This window comes from Elephantulus edwardii, unplaced genomic scaffold, assembly GCF_000299155.1.
Source record: "Elephantulus edwardii isolate Elephantulus edwardi_28Jun2011 unplaced genomic scaffold, EleEdw1.0 scaffold00288, whole genome shotgun sequence".
In the NCBI taxonomy this organism is placed as follows: Eukaryota; Metazoa; Chordata; class Mammalia; order Macroscelidea; family Macroscelididae; genus Elephantulus; species Elephantulus edwardii.
In genome coordinates this window covers 1524956-1542524 of record NW_006400038.1, presented here as the reverse complement: position 1 = coordinate 1542524, position 17569 = coordinate 1524956, and the positions used below count along the sequence as shown (strand labels likewise).

The 17569-nt window shown below is 43.7% G+C and overlaps 1 protein-coding gene across 1 annotated transcript in view; it reads right to left on the bottom strand.

Moving 5' to 3' along the window:
- Positions 1-17569, bottom strand: part of SLC6A11 (solute carrier family 6 (neurotransmitter transporter), member 11) — a 229931-nt gene that overhangs the window by 151612 nt on the left and 60750 nt on the right. The window contains exon 5 of the mRNA XM_006900542.1: positions 2702-2834. Within this exon, the coding sequence (XP_006900604.1) occupies positions 2702-2834 (133 nt within the window). The remainder of the gene's footprint in view (positions 1-2701; positions 2835-17569) is intronic.

The following is a 17569-nucleotide window of genomic DNA, read 5'->3' as shown; positions in this document are numbered from 1 at the left end:
GACAGAGCAGAGTTTAGGGCTGTTGTACATAGGGTCGCTATGAGTCGCAAGCGACTCGACGGCACATAACAACAACAACAACAACATGCATGAGACACCTGCCCAGGAATGAAGCCCCTATATCTGGTACCCTAAGACACCAAAACCTTTAATAAACACCACATCTCCTTTCTCTGTGGTTTGCCTTTGCACATGGTTCATCTGAGTAAAGGAGAGGCTCCCCTTTTCATCTCTAGATAATACTAGACAGACAGTACATATACTGAATATACAGGACATATTTGTAAACTATGCTTAATAGGTATGAATTTCATAACCAAAGGTTTTTAAAATTACCATTTTTAAGAAATTTACTATTACTCACATTTAAAATGTGAGTTTAAAATTATGCACATTTAAAATGCATCTTTCTAGTTAATTCTCCCCATCATGCCATGAAGTGAGTTATCAATCTTCGTTTCACAGAAGAGAAAACAGGCTCAGAGAAGTTGAGTGGTATTTCCAAGGTCATGGCTAATGAGTAATAGACATGGAATTTTATCCAGACTCCGGACCTTCCAGAAGGGGCAGGGAGACAGGGGCAGAGAGCGGCAAGTGCACCATCTGACTCCCAGTGGCCCTCTGGGGCTTTACAGCGGAGGCTCTCTACGGGAGGAGAGTGACCTTCTTTCTACCAAAGAGACAGGGCAGACCAGAATCTTCTAGCTTGGAGTTTAGCACCATCCATCAGAGTTCATATGCAATCTAACGAAGTATATCAGCAATGCATTTTCCATTTGGAAAACAGAAACAGCCTCCTGTTTTTATAGTACAAACTACAAAAAGCAAAACTCAGCAAAATCATGCTGGCAGGAGGGCCATGAACACTTCTGCTCCCCTTTCTGGATCCCAGCATCTTTCAGACTATGTTACTGTGCATCTACCCACCTTGCACAGGGCTAGCTGGTACCCTGCTCAGTACAACATCCCCTCCTCCTTCCGAGACTGGCCTATAACACACTCTTCCCGCACTTTCTTCTTCTTCCTGCCAACCCTTGTGGGAGTTGAGGCCCCTTCTTGGAAGAAGAGCTGGAGGTGCTAAGTTCTTGCTTCTTTGAAGACTTTCTCTCTGCTCCCTGCACCAGTCAAGACCTTAGACAGTTTACAACCAATCACCTCCCACAATTGGGTAGGCAATGAGGTATGAAGTCAGATGGACCCAGGTGTAAGAAACTCTTAATCTCCTTTCTAGGGAGAAATATGAGGGCACAGGCACCTTGTGGCATTGATAATTCACCACAGGACCACAGGGACTACAGCTAACCAGAGCCCTGGAGGAGGAAGGGCACTTCTCAGCTCTGCTCAGTCCATTCTCCTCCAGTTAGTGTGTAAGCTCAGCAATAAATACTACATTATCCAACTTTTTAAGGGTATCATAAATCAGGTCATTTTTTCCTTCCCACATGTTGTTGTTGTTGCTGTTATGTGCCACTGAGTTGTAACCAACTCATAGTTGACCCTCAAGCAAGTTTCTGGAGGCTGTAGATCCCAAGGGAGGAAACTGCCCTTTGGAGCAACTGGTGGATTCGAACCACATGTCTTTTGGTTGGCAATGCAACTACTCAACAGCAGTTGCCAAATTTCAAATGCTGACAACTAAGTTTTTAACATGTAAAAGTAAAAATGCACATGTGAGCTAGACTTGGCACAAGTTTATGGCAAGCTCCTGGTGGTTCAAATGACTGCCAACCTGGGCTGCAAACTGATGCTGGAAGATTAACCTTTAGAAGAAGGAATAGCAACTCTGGGAGATTAAAGCCAGTGCAGACCCTGGGGAGTACAGCTCCACTCTGCATCCTCAGGTTCACCATCAGTTAGAATCATCTCCACACAATACACTGAGGCTTTTCCTTGGTGACTCTCAGAGCTAGGTGCTTCATGCGACACAGCCCAGCCCCAGTTGGAGGAGGTCAAGCATCCCTACACAGACCTCAGGCAATTGAGATGGAGAGGCCTGTGGATGGAGAAGGCAGCATCCTCAGCCTTTAACAACCCCAGAAGCTGGGTCTTAAACTGAGGAAGAATCACATGTGAGGTATTTAGAACTCATTAATTTTTCTCGTTCTACTTCACTATGTGAAAGACTGGGCAAGGTAGGTTACTTCACAGATGAAGACACTGGGGTTCTGCAGGTGCTGTGAACTGGTTTCCCTCAAATAAGGGCTGGATTCCTGGTTCTTGAACCCATGTTAGTTATCCTGTTTTTCTTTTGCTTTGTTAATGGGGACATAACAGAATAGTACAAGCCTTCAATCTACTCATTCCTGAATTATAATAAAAGACCACAAATATACAGCACAAGGATGACAGACACAAGTCTGTCTACAAGCCAAGGAGCCAAGGGACATACATACAGAGCTGCTGACAAGGACTGAAGCAACACAGCCAAGATCCTAATTGGGACGATCAGCTTTGAGATTTGTGAGAAAGTAGATTTCTTTTCTTTAAAGTCACCAGATTTTGCTATTTGGGTAACTAAGAGGCAGAATGAACATCCCTAAAGTGTGCCGCAAATAAGTGGCAAAGCTCAGACTCGAACTCTAGGCTTTTCTGAGGGGTCTCCAGGGCCAGTGCTCCTTCACAGTATGAACTCCTCAGCCATTTTCAAGGCCGCAGAAGAACGACTCATGTCTCCCTTGCAACACAAAGCCCTATTCCTTACCTTTCCAGTAGACTTGGTCCCCTTCCAAATACAAAAGTAGCAGATGGTCCAGGCTGCCAGGAGACACAAGGCCAGCTCTCCTCGGAGATTCCCGATGTGCTCAATCCCATCTGAGATGGCCAGGACCCTGCGTCTGAGGAGGGAAGGTGATGAGTAACAGTGGCTAGGAGACAGTCCATCCCAACAGAGGTACAGAGATGGGATGGGGTTCATCTACTCTTTCAGCCACTTCCCACTATCCACCAGTGGCTTCCACAAGATGCGCTCTGAGTTGGGAATAGGAGTCTCAGAGAACAAGAAGACTAGTGCTTGTCCTCCTATAATGGCATGCTCAGGGAGAAATGTACAAGGGAGCCACTCAAGTACAGCACAGCAAGGCAGGGGTTACTAAGTAGAGATAGATAGAGAAGAAACATTCTACCTGGGGGTGCATTGGCCAACAAGACAAATACCACTTCAGATGGAAGCAGGGAGAGCCAGGTGACATGGTTCACAAGGTCTCTTCCCTACGTTCCCCACTGCAGCGTCCTGGCTGGTGCAGATGGTCAACCACTCAGCTGCTGACCCAAAGGCCACAGGCCTGCCCAGAGATGCCTCAGAGAATAATCCATGCTGAAAACCCTGCTCGGTACCATTCTGCTCTGACACACGGGTCAGCAAAGCCAGGAATGGCCACCACTCCACTTTGATACACGGGTCACCAGGACCCGGAATGGCCACCACTCTGCTCTGACACACGGGTCACTGAGGCCGGGAATGGCTCTGCAACAACTGTTTGTTTTGAGGTTTTTGACCATTTTGTTTGCACTGCAGAAGAAACCTGTGTCAAGAAGAACCTTCTGGCTTCAATGATTTAGATCCTCCCAGGAAAGCTGAAAGCTGTGGGTGAACATTAACATTACTGGTAAGTATATTCATTTTCTCCTAGACACAAGAGCCTATTATTTGGTCCTAAAAGCCTTCTGAGGTACCAACTCTTCTTACTATTTCTCAGTTGTTGGAATTGACGGAAAACCTCATAAGCAGTTCCTTACCTCACCTCTGCCTTGCATGTGGACTTTGGAGCTGTAAAACAACCCAGTGGTAGATGGAATTTGCTCCAGGACTTAAGAACAATAAATGATGTAGTTGAGCCTCTATCTACATCTTGTGGTTCCTAACCTTTATACTATAATAGACAAAGTGCTAGTCAATAAGCCTTTTATTTTAAGAACTATCTTCCCTCTGTAACTTGGTTTGTGCCACTGTTAGAACCTCTACTTGGAATATTATTGCTTTTAATTTTTGACTCATGTACTTTTAACTTGTTAGTTAAATTCATGTCTTCTAGGCTGCAACAGTTCTAAGATACATCTTCAAGGATATGAACATGTATGGCTAAGCACAACTGATAACAGTGCATCTAAATTCCAAACTCAATCTCCACAATAGTCTGTGTTTCCTATTGTCAAAGGGGCCTTTAGAGTAGTGAGAGAGGATATTCACCCTGAAACCTACAGCGTCCCTTTTCAGCAGGAAGTAGCTAAGAGAATATGCCTCCCCTTTTCCTTATGAATCAGGGTGAACTCTCTCAGGGAGGAGTGATAGGGAATGGCAAAGGATACACTGACAAAGGAGATTTAATCAGAATTGGCTTTGACAAGCACTGTGGAAATGGGACAATTAAAACAGATTTTCAAGGGGGGGAAAAAGAGGAACAAACTGGGGGGGTAGAGAAAATAGTGCAGCAATGAATGAATGAAAATCCAAAATCTCTGTAAATGTTCATTAAAATTAATAAAATTTAATAAAAATTTAAAAAAAGAAGAAGCTTCTAGAGGCCTGAGCTCTTGAGTGAACATACAAAGGCCCTCCTGTCTGCTCTACCTGCCACCCTATCTCATCAAGGAAGTATAACAAAACAATCAGCCTGGACGCTGTAAGCTATTGAGCATTCTGGGGTATTTGTCACCGCAGCATCCGCCAACATATCCTGACTTACTAATGATCAGGAAAAGCTCCCAGAGGAAATGACACCTTTGTTCTGATCACTGTCTCCTGGTCCAAGACAGGTGGTCATCTTTCCTATCACTCATTTTCGTGAAAAATTTGAAAAAAATGTGAACTTTTCTTCTACAAAAGGTTTTTGCTTTACTGGTTTTATTAGATTTCACTGTAATATACATATAATAAAAGCATAAATACATAGATTTTGAATGGCTATTATTTTATTGTATTTTATGGTTAAATGAAAATATTAATATAGTTTGGTATACTATAATTTTTGCTACTCTAACTCTTGCATGTAAATATATACTTTCTTCTCTGTTAATGATTTTTTAATAAAATCATTGTTTATTCTTAAACAATTTTTTTAAAAAAAGAAATGACACCTCAAGAAAGTGTTGAAGGACAGAGTTAAGGCAGGAGAAGGCAGTAAAGGTTATAGACAATGGCCCACAACACAGCGTGGTCTGTCTGAGGAAGAGCAAACCAGAGGTCTGGCCTCAGTGAGACGGCAGGGGAACAGCATTCCACAGGCCTTACCACGCATGCTGAGGGCTGGGGGCAGCCCACGGGGCCAGCACAGAGGACAAGGACACCAGGAGTGCTGGCCCACACCAGCAGCCACAGCTCCCCTCCGAACCATCTATTCTGCTCCAAGGCAGGTTTGGCTCCCAGAGCACAAGCCTGTGTTTTGTGTTTCTTTAAAGTCAAACTTGCCACGCTCCATATTGTCCAGAGCCATGGCACCAACACAAACCCCCTCCAAAGTGCTGCATGAACCCCACTGAGATTGCCAAGCCACCCCCAGTAAGCCATGCCAGTGGCCTCAGTGCTCCGGGAACTCCATTGAGAAGGCCGCTCCCATCCCACCAAGCATGAAAGCCTCCCTCAGTGTTTGTCTCCCTGGGAATCCACTCGGGCCTGATTCCACATTAATTACTCAATGACACCAATTAGCACTGCAGGCTCCCTTCAGCCCCAGCCCCCACTCAAGAAACCAGGCAGGCCTCAAACAAAATTGGGCTGTGTGCAGCCACGGGTTTTCTCCAAAGGAAGCCAGGCCTCAGACTCAGGGTTTTCTCCTCAGAAGCCAGGAGGAGAGGGAGCATCCAACCAAACACACATTATTGGGCACCTATACATGCTAGGTTGAGGATATAAAGGCAAATGGAAATGGTTCTTGTCCTGGATTAAAACAAATCCAACTTATTTGAGAAAGAAAGGGCACAGTTCCTCAGCTATGACAGCACCACAACTTTTGGTCTTAACTCTTGTCAGTCTCTGACTATAAACCTTCTTAAAACAATAGCTGCTACTGAAGCTGATCCTGGTACTTAGACACCCGTGTTTGCCCAAGCACAGCTGTGCTCCTCAGGGTTCTCTGACTTCTCAAAAACACAGCTCCAGCTCTTTCTTCTACAGGTCCTCTGGGTAGGCGTGATCCTCTTATGATGTCAGCAGCCAAGTACCTACACCTTGAGTACCACCATCCAGGGATTCCCTTTATAACTAGATCTTCATTAGCCTAGACCCCAAAGGGAGTCCAATATTAGAAGGATGGTACGTTCCAAAGTGTGGGCTCTGGATGCTTGCAAAAGATACAAATGTGTGCACTCTATCCCAGACACACTCTATATTGTTTGTGTTTTATTCTCTAGGGACTCAAGCACTGTGAGGACTGGACCCTCCGAGAACAGCATGTTTTGGTAATGAAAGGTTTACAAATTCTTCCAGTGGGTTTTTCTTTCTCATGAGGGAGGTGGAGGGGAAATTCATGGAAGGCACACCAAAAAGTTTTACAAGGAATTTAAGAGTACCCACTCACTGATGTCCAGGCTCCCCCATTAAGCACCTCAGAGCCCACATGCACTATAAAAACCAAACACGAAATCAAAACACATTGCCATTGAGTTGGAGCCAACGCAGCTGATCCTCCAAAGAGTTTTCAGAGGTGGGAAATCTCACTGGAGACTGTCCAGCAGAAGCCTTGGAGCTGGAAGATTTGAACTTCTTGCCTTGTGTACCCAATAGGCTACAAAGCTCTAATACTTGTGTGTGTACCATCATACACAACATATACTACCACCTTAAACTGTCAGCCAAAGAAAGAGCTCTTTGAAACTTTTGTGACTTCAACATCACCCCATCTACCATGGCTGTTCAAGGAATCAAGGAAAGTTCCCTGGAAGAAACCTTAGCCAAACAGTGAAGGACAAGCAGAGTTTAGACAAGAGGAGGGAGTAAATGTGCTTTGGGCTGGGAGAAGAGCATGGCACTCAGAAGAGACATGCTCAGGAAGAGCAAGCTGGACACCAAGGAGAGGAAGAAACCACAGGAAGGGGACCGAGGGGGGCAAGAGCAAGAATCTTGAAGAGCAAGCCATGGTGTGGGGTGTCCTCAGCTGGCCAGGCCCAGAGAAAGTGGATGAGGAAGGCCAGCCCAGAGTAGGAGGAGTGTGACCCCTGCAGTGTCTCCCTCAACTATGTTCCTGGGCAGCGCACACAACTTGCACTTGTCCCTTAACTGGAACACCAGGGGTCAGATCCACCCCAGGGAGCTGACTAAGAAACACCCAGCAATTTGTTTTTGTTAATCTTATGAAAGGCAAAGGCAAAGCTGAAGTCAAACCACTACCATCAAACTGGTTCTGACTCACAGCAGTCCAATATGGTGTTACAGGCTATGCACTGGGCTGCTGAGCCAAAGGCCAATGGTTCAAACACATTAGCCACTCTGCACAAGAAAGACAAAACTGCAGCTCTAGCAACCCTGTGGACAGTTCTACTCTGTCCTATAGGGCCACCACAAGAGGCTGCAAGAAAACATAGAGCCACTGAGACCCTTTGAACAGTCCCACTCTGACACTCAGGGCTGCATGTGCCGGAATCTATTTGATGGCCACAAGCATTTGTTATTTAACATGATGCCTCTAGTTAGCTGTGTGCACATATGTGCCTCCTTGCAGATGCTACTGTTTCCCAAACTGGGCTTTTGAAAACTGGAAACTGTACAAAGACGGAGCAAGAAAGCAGGGCATGCCGTGCCAGGAGCACACTGGCTCAGGCCCCTCTCTCTCCCACATTTTGGACGCTGCAAACTTGAGTCATGCAGGCTGCTTCAGCACTTTCTCGCTTAATTGAACAATCTCATTCTCAGAATGGGAAGCATATTACTAAGAGCTAGAGAGGATGAATTGCTCTTTTGTTTCACCAGACACTATTTGGAAACATCTCCAAACTATTTTCTTTAGGTTTCATCAATGCTGCCTTTAACTGTGAATGGACGTTGGGTTTCTAAAGAAAGGGGCCTGGGGGCCAGCTTCTCAGCCCACAGTACTCCAGAGATGCTCTGAAGCCCACAAGGGCAGTCTGGAGAGTGTGGGCTAGTACAGCCCGCTCCAGAGACTTCAAAAAGGCACACACAGCTCTTCCTGGGAATGAGTTTTTTTGGTCATCTTCCCCCACAAAGCAACAGGACAGAAAGAGGCCTAAATGAGGAAGAGTTTGTGCCAATAACCTGGCAAAAAAGGTCCCAGGGACAGACCTGGCATCGTCTAGGATTCAGGAAATGGTGAAGACCACATGGGGCTCTTGGCGGGGTGGGGGTGGGGTGGGCAACAACTAGTCAAGTCCTTTCTCCTACTGTGTGTGTGCGCCTAATCCCTAGGTGACACAAACCTTTTGACATTCAACTGCTTATTAAAAGGTTGGCTGTTCAAGTCTACCCAGAAGTACTTTGGAAGAAAGATTTGGTGATTTACTTCAGAAAAAGTAAGTCCTTGGAAACCCTATGGGCTCTCACATATGTGCTGCCCTAAGTTGAAGTTAATTTGTTGGCATGTGGTTTGGTAGAATATGTGTTAGGCATCAAGGTAGATTCTTCATGATTTACCTTTTTCAAGTTCAAGGAGTGAAATGCTTCTAGAAATTTCTCACTCAGACCTAGTGGAATAGCAGCCTTACCTCTCCATGTCTAGGCCCATTCAGAGTGAGGTTACACTCGGATTCCAACTCTGTGATCTTTCAGGTGACCTTGGATGAGGTCTGCCACCTAAGCTTCAGCTTTCTCATCTGTAAAATGAGAACATCTACTCCTCACAGCAGTAATCCATAAGGAGTTGCTTCTCTAACCCAAAGATGGCACTTCTCTGGTGGTTCCAAGAGAGAAAGAGAGGTAATCTCTTCTCATATGAGTTAGAGCCTCCAAAAACTGCTGAAGGTTGGCTAGCACTCAGTTCTGACCTGACGATAATGAGTGAATGAGTGAACCTTCACAACCAGTATAATTTTAAAAGTGAGGAAAGAGTCGCAGAGAAGTCACAGAAATTCCTTTATGAGTAAGTAGTAAAGCATATCTGTGAACCATGTATTCCTGGCTCTAGATTCCCCTCTTTTTCTTCTCAGTGCTGGCTCCCTGGGCTTCCCATTAACACCAAAATCATATACTTTCTCTCATGCTTGAAAAGAAAACCAAAGTTCACAACAAACTCCCTGTCACTGCTGACTCATGCAAGCCTCCACCAGGTTTCTGAGGCTGTGAATGTTAGAGGGAGGCGATTGCCCGTCTTTCGCAGAGGAGCTGCTCGTGGATTCCAGCTGATGGAGAGGGGAGATCTTTGGCAAGTAGTGATCCATACTGTGGAGCATGCCATCAGGATGCCTTTAAAAAAAAAATAATAACTCATTGCTGTCAAGTCAGAACCAATTCATAGCTGAGCCTCCAGTGGATTCCCAAAGCTATAAACTGTATGGGAGGAGACTGGTCATCTTTCTTCTGAGGAGTAGATTTGAACCACCAGCCAGTTGGGCTAGCCTTTGGGTTAGCAGTGCAAATAAATGCACACTCCAGAGTCATCTTACATATTTTTGTGCACCAAGTCATACAGCACACAGCATGGGTCCTTAAGGCATGTATTAAATTATTCAAGTAACAATGACTAAAGAGCTATGGTAGCCAAGTGAGAAAGAGTTGTGCTGTCAAGGCAAAGGTACATGGTTTAAAGCCACCAGCAGCTCTATGGGATGCAGATACGGGCAGTCTCTTCCCATGACATTTGCAGCCTCGGAAAACTCACTGGAGGGTCAGCTATGAGTAAATTCTAACTCTATGGCACATAACAGTAATCTTGCCTAAAACGCCAAATTGCTGGGTACTGTACTGAGTGTCTCTCATTGCCATGACGTTGGACTAGACCTCCCTCAGATCTGGAGTCTGTGACAGAGCTGTGCATAAGGATAGCCACCAGGTGGCCAGATCTCCACAGCAAGGGAGTGAGAAGTGAAACCATAAGTGGGGAGGTGGCAGTCAAAGGGGCGAGAAAGCAGACTTAGCACAACTTGCTTTAAGGCTGATAGAATTCTGAAGGTGTGTGGAGAGCCAAGGCCCTTCCTGAGCTCAGGCAGGGAGAGATCTCCCATGCGAAGCCTAGTCTGAGCCAGGCCTGAAGTCATCACTTCCACGGAAGGAAGAAGAAACGTTGAGAAAACCAAGATTTGAGCTTAAAAGCAAACTATACTTGAAGTTGTTGGGTGGTCCAATGCTATCTACACTCAGCTGCCAACCAAGCAAGCAGGTTCAGGTCCATTTGCAGACACCTCCGAACACAGGCCTGGTGATCACTTCTGAAAAACCAGCCACTGAACACCAGGGTGCAAGCATTCTTCCTCTCTGATGCACTTGGGGTCAGCAGGTGCCAGAATCAACTCAAAGACAAAGAGCACATCCTGCGGTAAGGGGCCAGAGAGCGTGGGCACCAGAGCTCAGAGGCACAAGCTTCCTGACAGGCTATGAGTTCTGCTTCAGTTGATGCACAACACAACTACTATGGGGTATTTTATTCCCACTTGATGAGGAAATCAAGGTTCAACGTGCTCAAACTGTGAGTTGAAACCAGATCCTTCTGATACCAGTACACCACACAACTTGGCAAAAATGGACTCTTAAAAAGCATTCATCTTATGACCATTCCAATGCTGCTTGATACTCCACTAACACCATTCTACTTCTGACACCCCTCAGGGACTGAGTCCAGAGGGAAGGGGAGACACCTCAGGCCTGAAGCCTCTCTCCCCAACACCCCAGCTTCAGAGAGCTAGGTTAGTCAAGACCCAAGACAGTAGAGGTGACAAGGTACAGGGAGCCTGGGACAGGCCACTTAGGAAGAGTACCCTGTCCAGCCAGGAAAGCCTCATTGTAAAGTCTGACACAGAACAAACAGATCATCTTTCTTTGCTGGGGCATTACCTGCCCTGAGGAGGATGCTACCAGGGACAAGAAGGCCAACCCAAAGCTGGCTTCGAGAGGTACTCTAAAATAGTCCTGCTCATTCCTCCTTTCTGGTCTCTCAAAGCAACAAACAGATGCACAAAAGGGCCCATCACTGAAACATGCTCTGTCCCACCACCTCCTCCAAGCAGCTCTGAGCTCTCCTCCCTTTTCTGGAGAGAAAGATGTCCAAGCCCCAGCTCTCTCCAGGCCTGAAGCCTGTTCTCTCCAGGCCACAGGAATGAGGGCACAGACCCAGGCCCTTCAGCAGTCCAAGCCCCAGCTCTCCTCATGCTTGAAGCCTGTTCCAACCAGGCCACAGGAGTGATGGTGCAGACCCAGGCCCCTCAGCAGTCCAAGCCCCAGCTCTCCTCATGCCTGAAGCCTGTTTCCCAGAGTCCATAGGAGGGTGGGCACAGACCCAGCCCCCTCAGCAGCAGCAATGCAGGTCTCTACTTCAGTCTCTCCTGCAGCAGGGATCTACTGCATGCTCAGACTCTGGGAAGACCAGAGCTGCTGGGATGAGCTAGCAAGACATAAGGTGGTTCTGCCCTCAGGGAGCTTACTCTCTAGGAGCACTATCCAGCCAGGACTAGGACAATCCGCATTGCCTATGTGCTTACTAGGACCAAGCATGCCATGTGCAGACCCTCAATTCAACTTCCCAAAGTCCTCTGAGTCCCCTCTCAGTGTCTCCGCCTGCCAGTCTCTCCTTCAGCAAATATTTAGTGAGTGTCTCCTGGAGACCAGGCACAATGCTGGGCCAGGCATCAATGATTTATCTTTTAGGCTTTGTAAAGCATTATGGTCTCTGTACCACCTACTTCCCTCTATCACCGTGTAGTCACAAGTGTGTAAGAGTAGATGACTTCTAATCCTTAAAAAATAGCCAGCAAGTGGTATCTTGTCAAGAATCAAAGGTCCCTGCCCCAGCCTAGTGTAGCCCTGGTGGCACAGTGATTAAGTGCTTGGCTGTAAACTGAACTTGCCAGCAGTTCTGGGGAAGAAGGAGATAACCATCTCCTCCTGCAGAGACCACACCCTAGAACACCCTGGGCAGCTCTATTCTGTCCCACCGGGACAGAATTATTAGTCACAACTCATGGCAGTGGGTTTGGTTTTGGTTAATCTCTAGGCTAACACTTTCAAATGACAGTGCTCCTTCATGATGTTCAAGTGCTCAATCACACCGGAACCTCATCTGAAAAATCTGGCCTCTATGCTTGTTAGGTGCAGTTAGATTGCTTAGACACATAGGTATCCCAGGCGCAACAGACTGAACCCTGCCTGAACCTACACCCTCCCCATCATCTCTGCGATACTCAAACCCATTATTGCAGTCACTGTCTCAGTTCATCTCATGAAAGGTCTTTCTCTCTCATCAACCTTTCCAAGAAGTAGTCCATCTCCTCAAAAGCTCTCAATGTTCATTAGTATATTAAAGGCCCTGAAAATAAAGACACATGCACAGCTGTTTAAGCCAGTGTTCCCTAAACTGATGTAGAAGTATCCCACCTACCACCAAAGACAAATCAAACCACAATGAGATAGGACCACATACCCACTACACTGCATTGAAAAATAAGGAACTCATGCAATATTATTCAAACTGGGTGACCCTGGAGGACATTATGCAGAGTTAAATATCTCAGTCACAAAAGGATACATACTGCATGGTGCCACTGTTGTAAAACTGGACTGACATCGGGGTTTGGGGGAGACTGAGAAAGATGGGATAAATTATGTATATTGCATTGAAACAGATGAGGGAGAGAACTGTTTAAAAGCGGTATATGATTGGGTATTATGGTTATGACATGAGTCCAGAATGAAGGTTGCATAGTGCAGTGTACTCGGGGTGGGCGGGGGGATAGAGGTATAGTATACCAACGAAATAATTTTTCTTTTATTTTTCAAAGAGAAGAATGAACTGGGGGGGAGGGGTGGGCAGGGAAAAAATGCAGCAATGAATGAATTGAAATCCAAAATCTCTGTAAATGTTAATTAAAATTAATTTAAAAAATTTAAAAGACAGACAACAGCAAATGTTGGTGAGGATATGAAGAAATGAAACATATGTTGTTGGCTGGAATGTGGAAAGGTACCAGCACTTTTAAAACACTTTGACAGTTTCTTTAAAAAGTTAAACTTAAATATAAAAAGTTAAAGCTTAAAATGAAACCTATCAAATGGGGCAATGACAACCTCTTCAACAAATGGTGCTGGCAAAATTGGACTGCTACCTGCAGAAAGCTGAAACAGGATGCACATTTCAGTTTTACACCATACACAAAAATCAACTCAAAGTGAATTAGAAACTGGGAATAAAGCCCAAAACTATACAGTTCATAGGAGACAAACTGTGATCAGCTTAGACGGCCTAGTCTGTGGTGTAAAGAGATTCCAAGTACAGCCAGAAGTGTACAATCTTAAGAGGATAAAATTGATAAATGGGACCTTCTAATGATTAAATCCCTGTACGCATAAAAAACATTTTCCGACCTAATGACTGGGAAAGAAACATTTGACAATATTATTTCAGATAAGGGTCTCATATCAAAAGCTACAGAATACTACAGGGCCTCCACAAGAAAAAAGACTGACAACACAATTACAAAATGGGGGAAGACATGGAAAGAATTTTCACAGAGGAAGATACTCGGATGGCCAACATCTGAGAATAAATGCTCCAAATCCCTGGCAATAGGAGAGATACAGTTCAAAACCACAATTAGATACCATCTCACCTCAGTAGCAGTGGCAAATTTTAACAGGACAGCAAGTAATAAATGTTGGAGTGGATGTGGTGAGATAGTAACTCATACATTGTTAGTGAGATTGTAAAATGGTACAACCACTCTGGAAGGCAGTTTGGTGCTTCCTCAAAAAGCTGAACATAGAAATTCCATATGACTCACCTATTCCATTGCTTGGAATATACCCTGAGAGAATGAGGCACAAATGGAGACTTGTACACCAATATTCATAGCAGTGTTATTCACCATCACAAGAACATGGCAACAGCCCAAATGTCCAAATAGATTGAGAAAGTATAGTACATTCACACGACAGAATACTACACAGCACACGAGAGCAATGATTTTGTAAATTACTACCTAACTTGGGAGGGACTGGAGAGCATTATGCTGAGTGAACTAAATGAGTCCTACAAGGACAAATACTGTATAAGGCCATTATTGTAAACTGAGTATGAGGATCAAAAGGAGGGGAGCAGAGGGGTGAGGATGGGGGGAAGAGTTAATCATAGGTTCACACAATTGGATGGATGGAGGGGTGCTAGTGAAGGAAATGGGAAGGATTTGGTGTGAAAAGCAATGTATACAAAGTTTGTAAATAAATTAGTATAAAATAAAAAGTAAAGCCTAGCAATCCCATTCCCAAGCATCTTCTCAAGAAAACCGAAAATGTTCAAGCAGACAAAAACTTATTCACAATGTTCATAGTAGTGTTCATCCATTAAATGTGAACAGCCCAAATGTTCATTGTGCTGATGGATGATAAATCAGAATGTGGTCCATATTACTCTACCCGAAGAAGAAGTAGATTATTCATGCACTCTCCAACATGACTGAATCTTGAAAACAATGCCAAATAAAGGCAACCAGACACAGAAACCTTCTGTGGCAAAATGCCCTTGGCTTGAAATTCATAGAAGAGCCCACTCCAGTGACAGAAAGTAGATTTGTGGTTGCTGGGAGGGAGCGGTGGTGATTAACTGCACATGTTTATGACAGGCTTCATCAGACTTTTGGCAGGTTCTCTAACTACACTTGGTGATGCTGACACTGCAGGACTATATAGGAGAACACTATTATTATGTAGAGATAGGTGTACACACAGCTAGAATAGTAACTAGGGATGGCTAGAGAGAAAGAGGATATAAAAATTTAATCACTAGATGAGCTGGGTGAAGGGGAAGGCAATAAACAAGAAGGGACTACATTGTTATTATGTGCCATCCAGTCAAAAATACTTCATAGCTGATCCTCTAGCAGGTATTCAGAGGCTATAAATCACTCCGGAAGAGACTGTCCATCTTTCTCCCTCAGAGCAGCTGGTGGAGTCGAGCCATTTGCCTCTGTGTTGGTAGCACACTTTCTTGCCACTAAATCACCAGAGCTCCCAGGGCTCACATTAATCACTTATAATTAATGTTATAAAACAAAATGTGTATGAATGATTGAATGAAAAACCAATGTGATTTATAAACTCAAAATAATAAAATCATTGAATTAAACACTTCAAATGGCTAAAATATTTTTTGGTTTTTTTATTAATTAATGAAAGTTTACAGAGACTTAGGATTTCCGTTCGTTCGTTGTTGCACTTTTCTCCCTGTCCAGTTCTCCCCTAATTTGCTCTTTTCTTTGAAAAGTGAAAGAAAAATTGTTTCATTGTTATACAGTCCCTCCCCCAAGTCCACTCCACTATGCAGCCTTCATTTTGGATCCTGTCATAACAGTAATACATAATCATATATCGCTTTAAAACAGTTCTCTCCCTCATATGTTTCAATGCAGTATACGTTCTTTATCCCCTCTTTCTCAGTGTTCCCTCAACCCCAATGTCAGTCCCATTTTACAACCGTGGCACTATGAAATATTTGTCCTTTGTTGACTGAGAAATTTCACTCAGAATAATGTCCTCCAGGGTCACCTATCTTGTATAATATTTCATGAGTTCCTTGTTTTTCAATGCAGCATAGTATTCCACTGTGCGAATATACCATAGCTTCTCTATTCATTCGTTTGTTGATGGTCACTTACATTGTTTCCAGCTCTTCCCTATTGTGAACAAAGAAGCAATAAACATGGGTGTGCATATATCTGCTTGGGTGGCGATTATGGTTTCTTTAGGGTATATTCCCAGCAGTGGAAGTGCTGGCATTTCTATTTGCAAATTTTTGAGAAAGCGCCATACTGCCTTCCATAGTGTTTGCACCATTTTACACTCCCACCAGCAGTGAATAAGGGTTCCAGTTTCTCCACAACCTCGCCAGCATTTGTTCTTTGCTGTTCTGTTAAATTTTGCTATTCTTACTGGGGTGAGATGATATCTCATAGTTGTTTTGATTTGCATCTCTCTTAGAGCTAGGGATTTTTGAACATTTCTTCATGTGTTTGTTGGCGATCTGAATGTCTTCTTTGGTGAAGTGTCTGTTCATATGCTGTGTCCATTTTTCAATTGGATTATTTACCTTTATCTTGTGGTGGTGCTCAAATATTTTATAAATTCTAGATATAAGTCTCTTGTTTGACATGTCATTACCAAATATTTTTCCCCAGTCTGTGGCTTCCCTCTGTACCCTGTTGGAGAAGTTTTTCGATGTGCATAGGGATTTGATTCTTAGAGGGTCCCATTCATCTGTTTTATCCTCTCCTGGTTGTAGATTTTTCAGGATGCTTGGAAGACTGTTAAAGACTTCTAGAGTTCTTCCAAGCTTTTCTTAAATGAAATTTATTGTCCTTGATTTTAGTCTTAGATCCATGATGCACTTTGAGTTTGTTTTTGTATGTGGAGTGAGGTGTGGATCTTGCTTGAGTTTTCTACAGATAGTTTTTCAATTTTGCCCACACTATTTGTTATGTTAAAAAGTTAGTGATAGCAACAAGGCAAGAGAGGGAAATAAGAGATATCCAAATTGGCAAAGAGGAGGTAAAATTCTCTCTCTATGCAGATGATATGATAGTATACTTAGAAAACTCTAAAGACTCAGCAAGAAAACTACTGGACATAGTTGACCAATTCAACAAAATGGCAGGACAAAAGATCAACATATAAAAAACCAATTGAATTTCTCTACAGTGACAAAGAGAATACAGAACTGGAGCCTAAGAAAAATAATAGTCTTCACAATAGATAATGACAAGATTAAATACTTGGGAGTAAACCTAACCAGAAGCAGAAAGGAACTATTCAAAGAAAATTATAAAACATTACAAAAAGAGATCTGGAGAAGTGGGAGAATATTCCTTGTTCATGGATAGGAAGACTGTGAAAATGATAATACTACCAAAGGTAATTTACACGTTCAATGCAATTCCAATACAAATACCAATTCCATTCTTCAACAAGATAGAAAAGACAATCTCCAATTTCATTTGGAATGGAAAGAGGCCCCAAATAAGTAAAGCACTCCTTTAAAAGAGAAAGAAGATAGGAAGCATCTCATTCCCTGATTTTCAAATCCTACTAAACTGCTGTGGTGGTCAAGACAGCATGGTACTGCTACAATGACAGACACATAGATCAATGGAATAGAACTGAGAACCCAGAAATCAGCCCAACTACCTGTGGTGTACTGATTTTTGACAAGGCGATGAAATCAGTTCAGTGGGAAAACGGATAAATCTTAAAAGCATTTATTACACTTCAGTAAAGTTTTAAAACTTTGTGAAGAAGAAAATGCCAGGTTTTAACATCATCAATTAAGTTGTTTAAAGTGTTTTTTTTTTGTTTGTTTTTTTTCACTGTGTTGAGGCAATTCCCTTCTACTCTTGTATTATTGAGTGTTTAAATCAGGAAAAGGTGTTGGATTTTGTCAAATGCCTATTTTGCAGCAATTGATAGGATCATGTTCTTATTCTTTATTTTTTT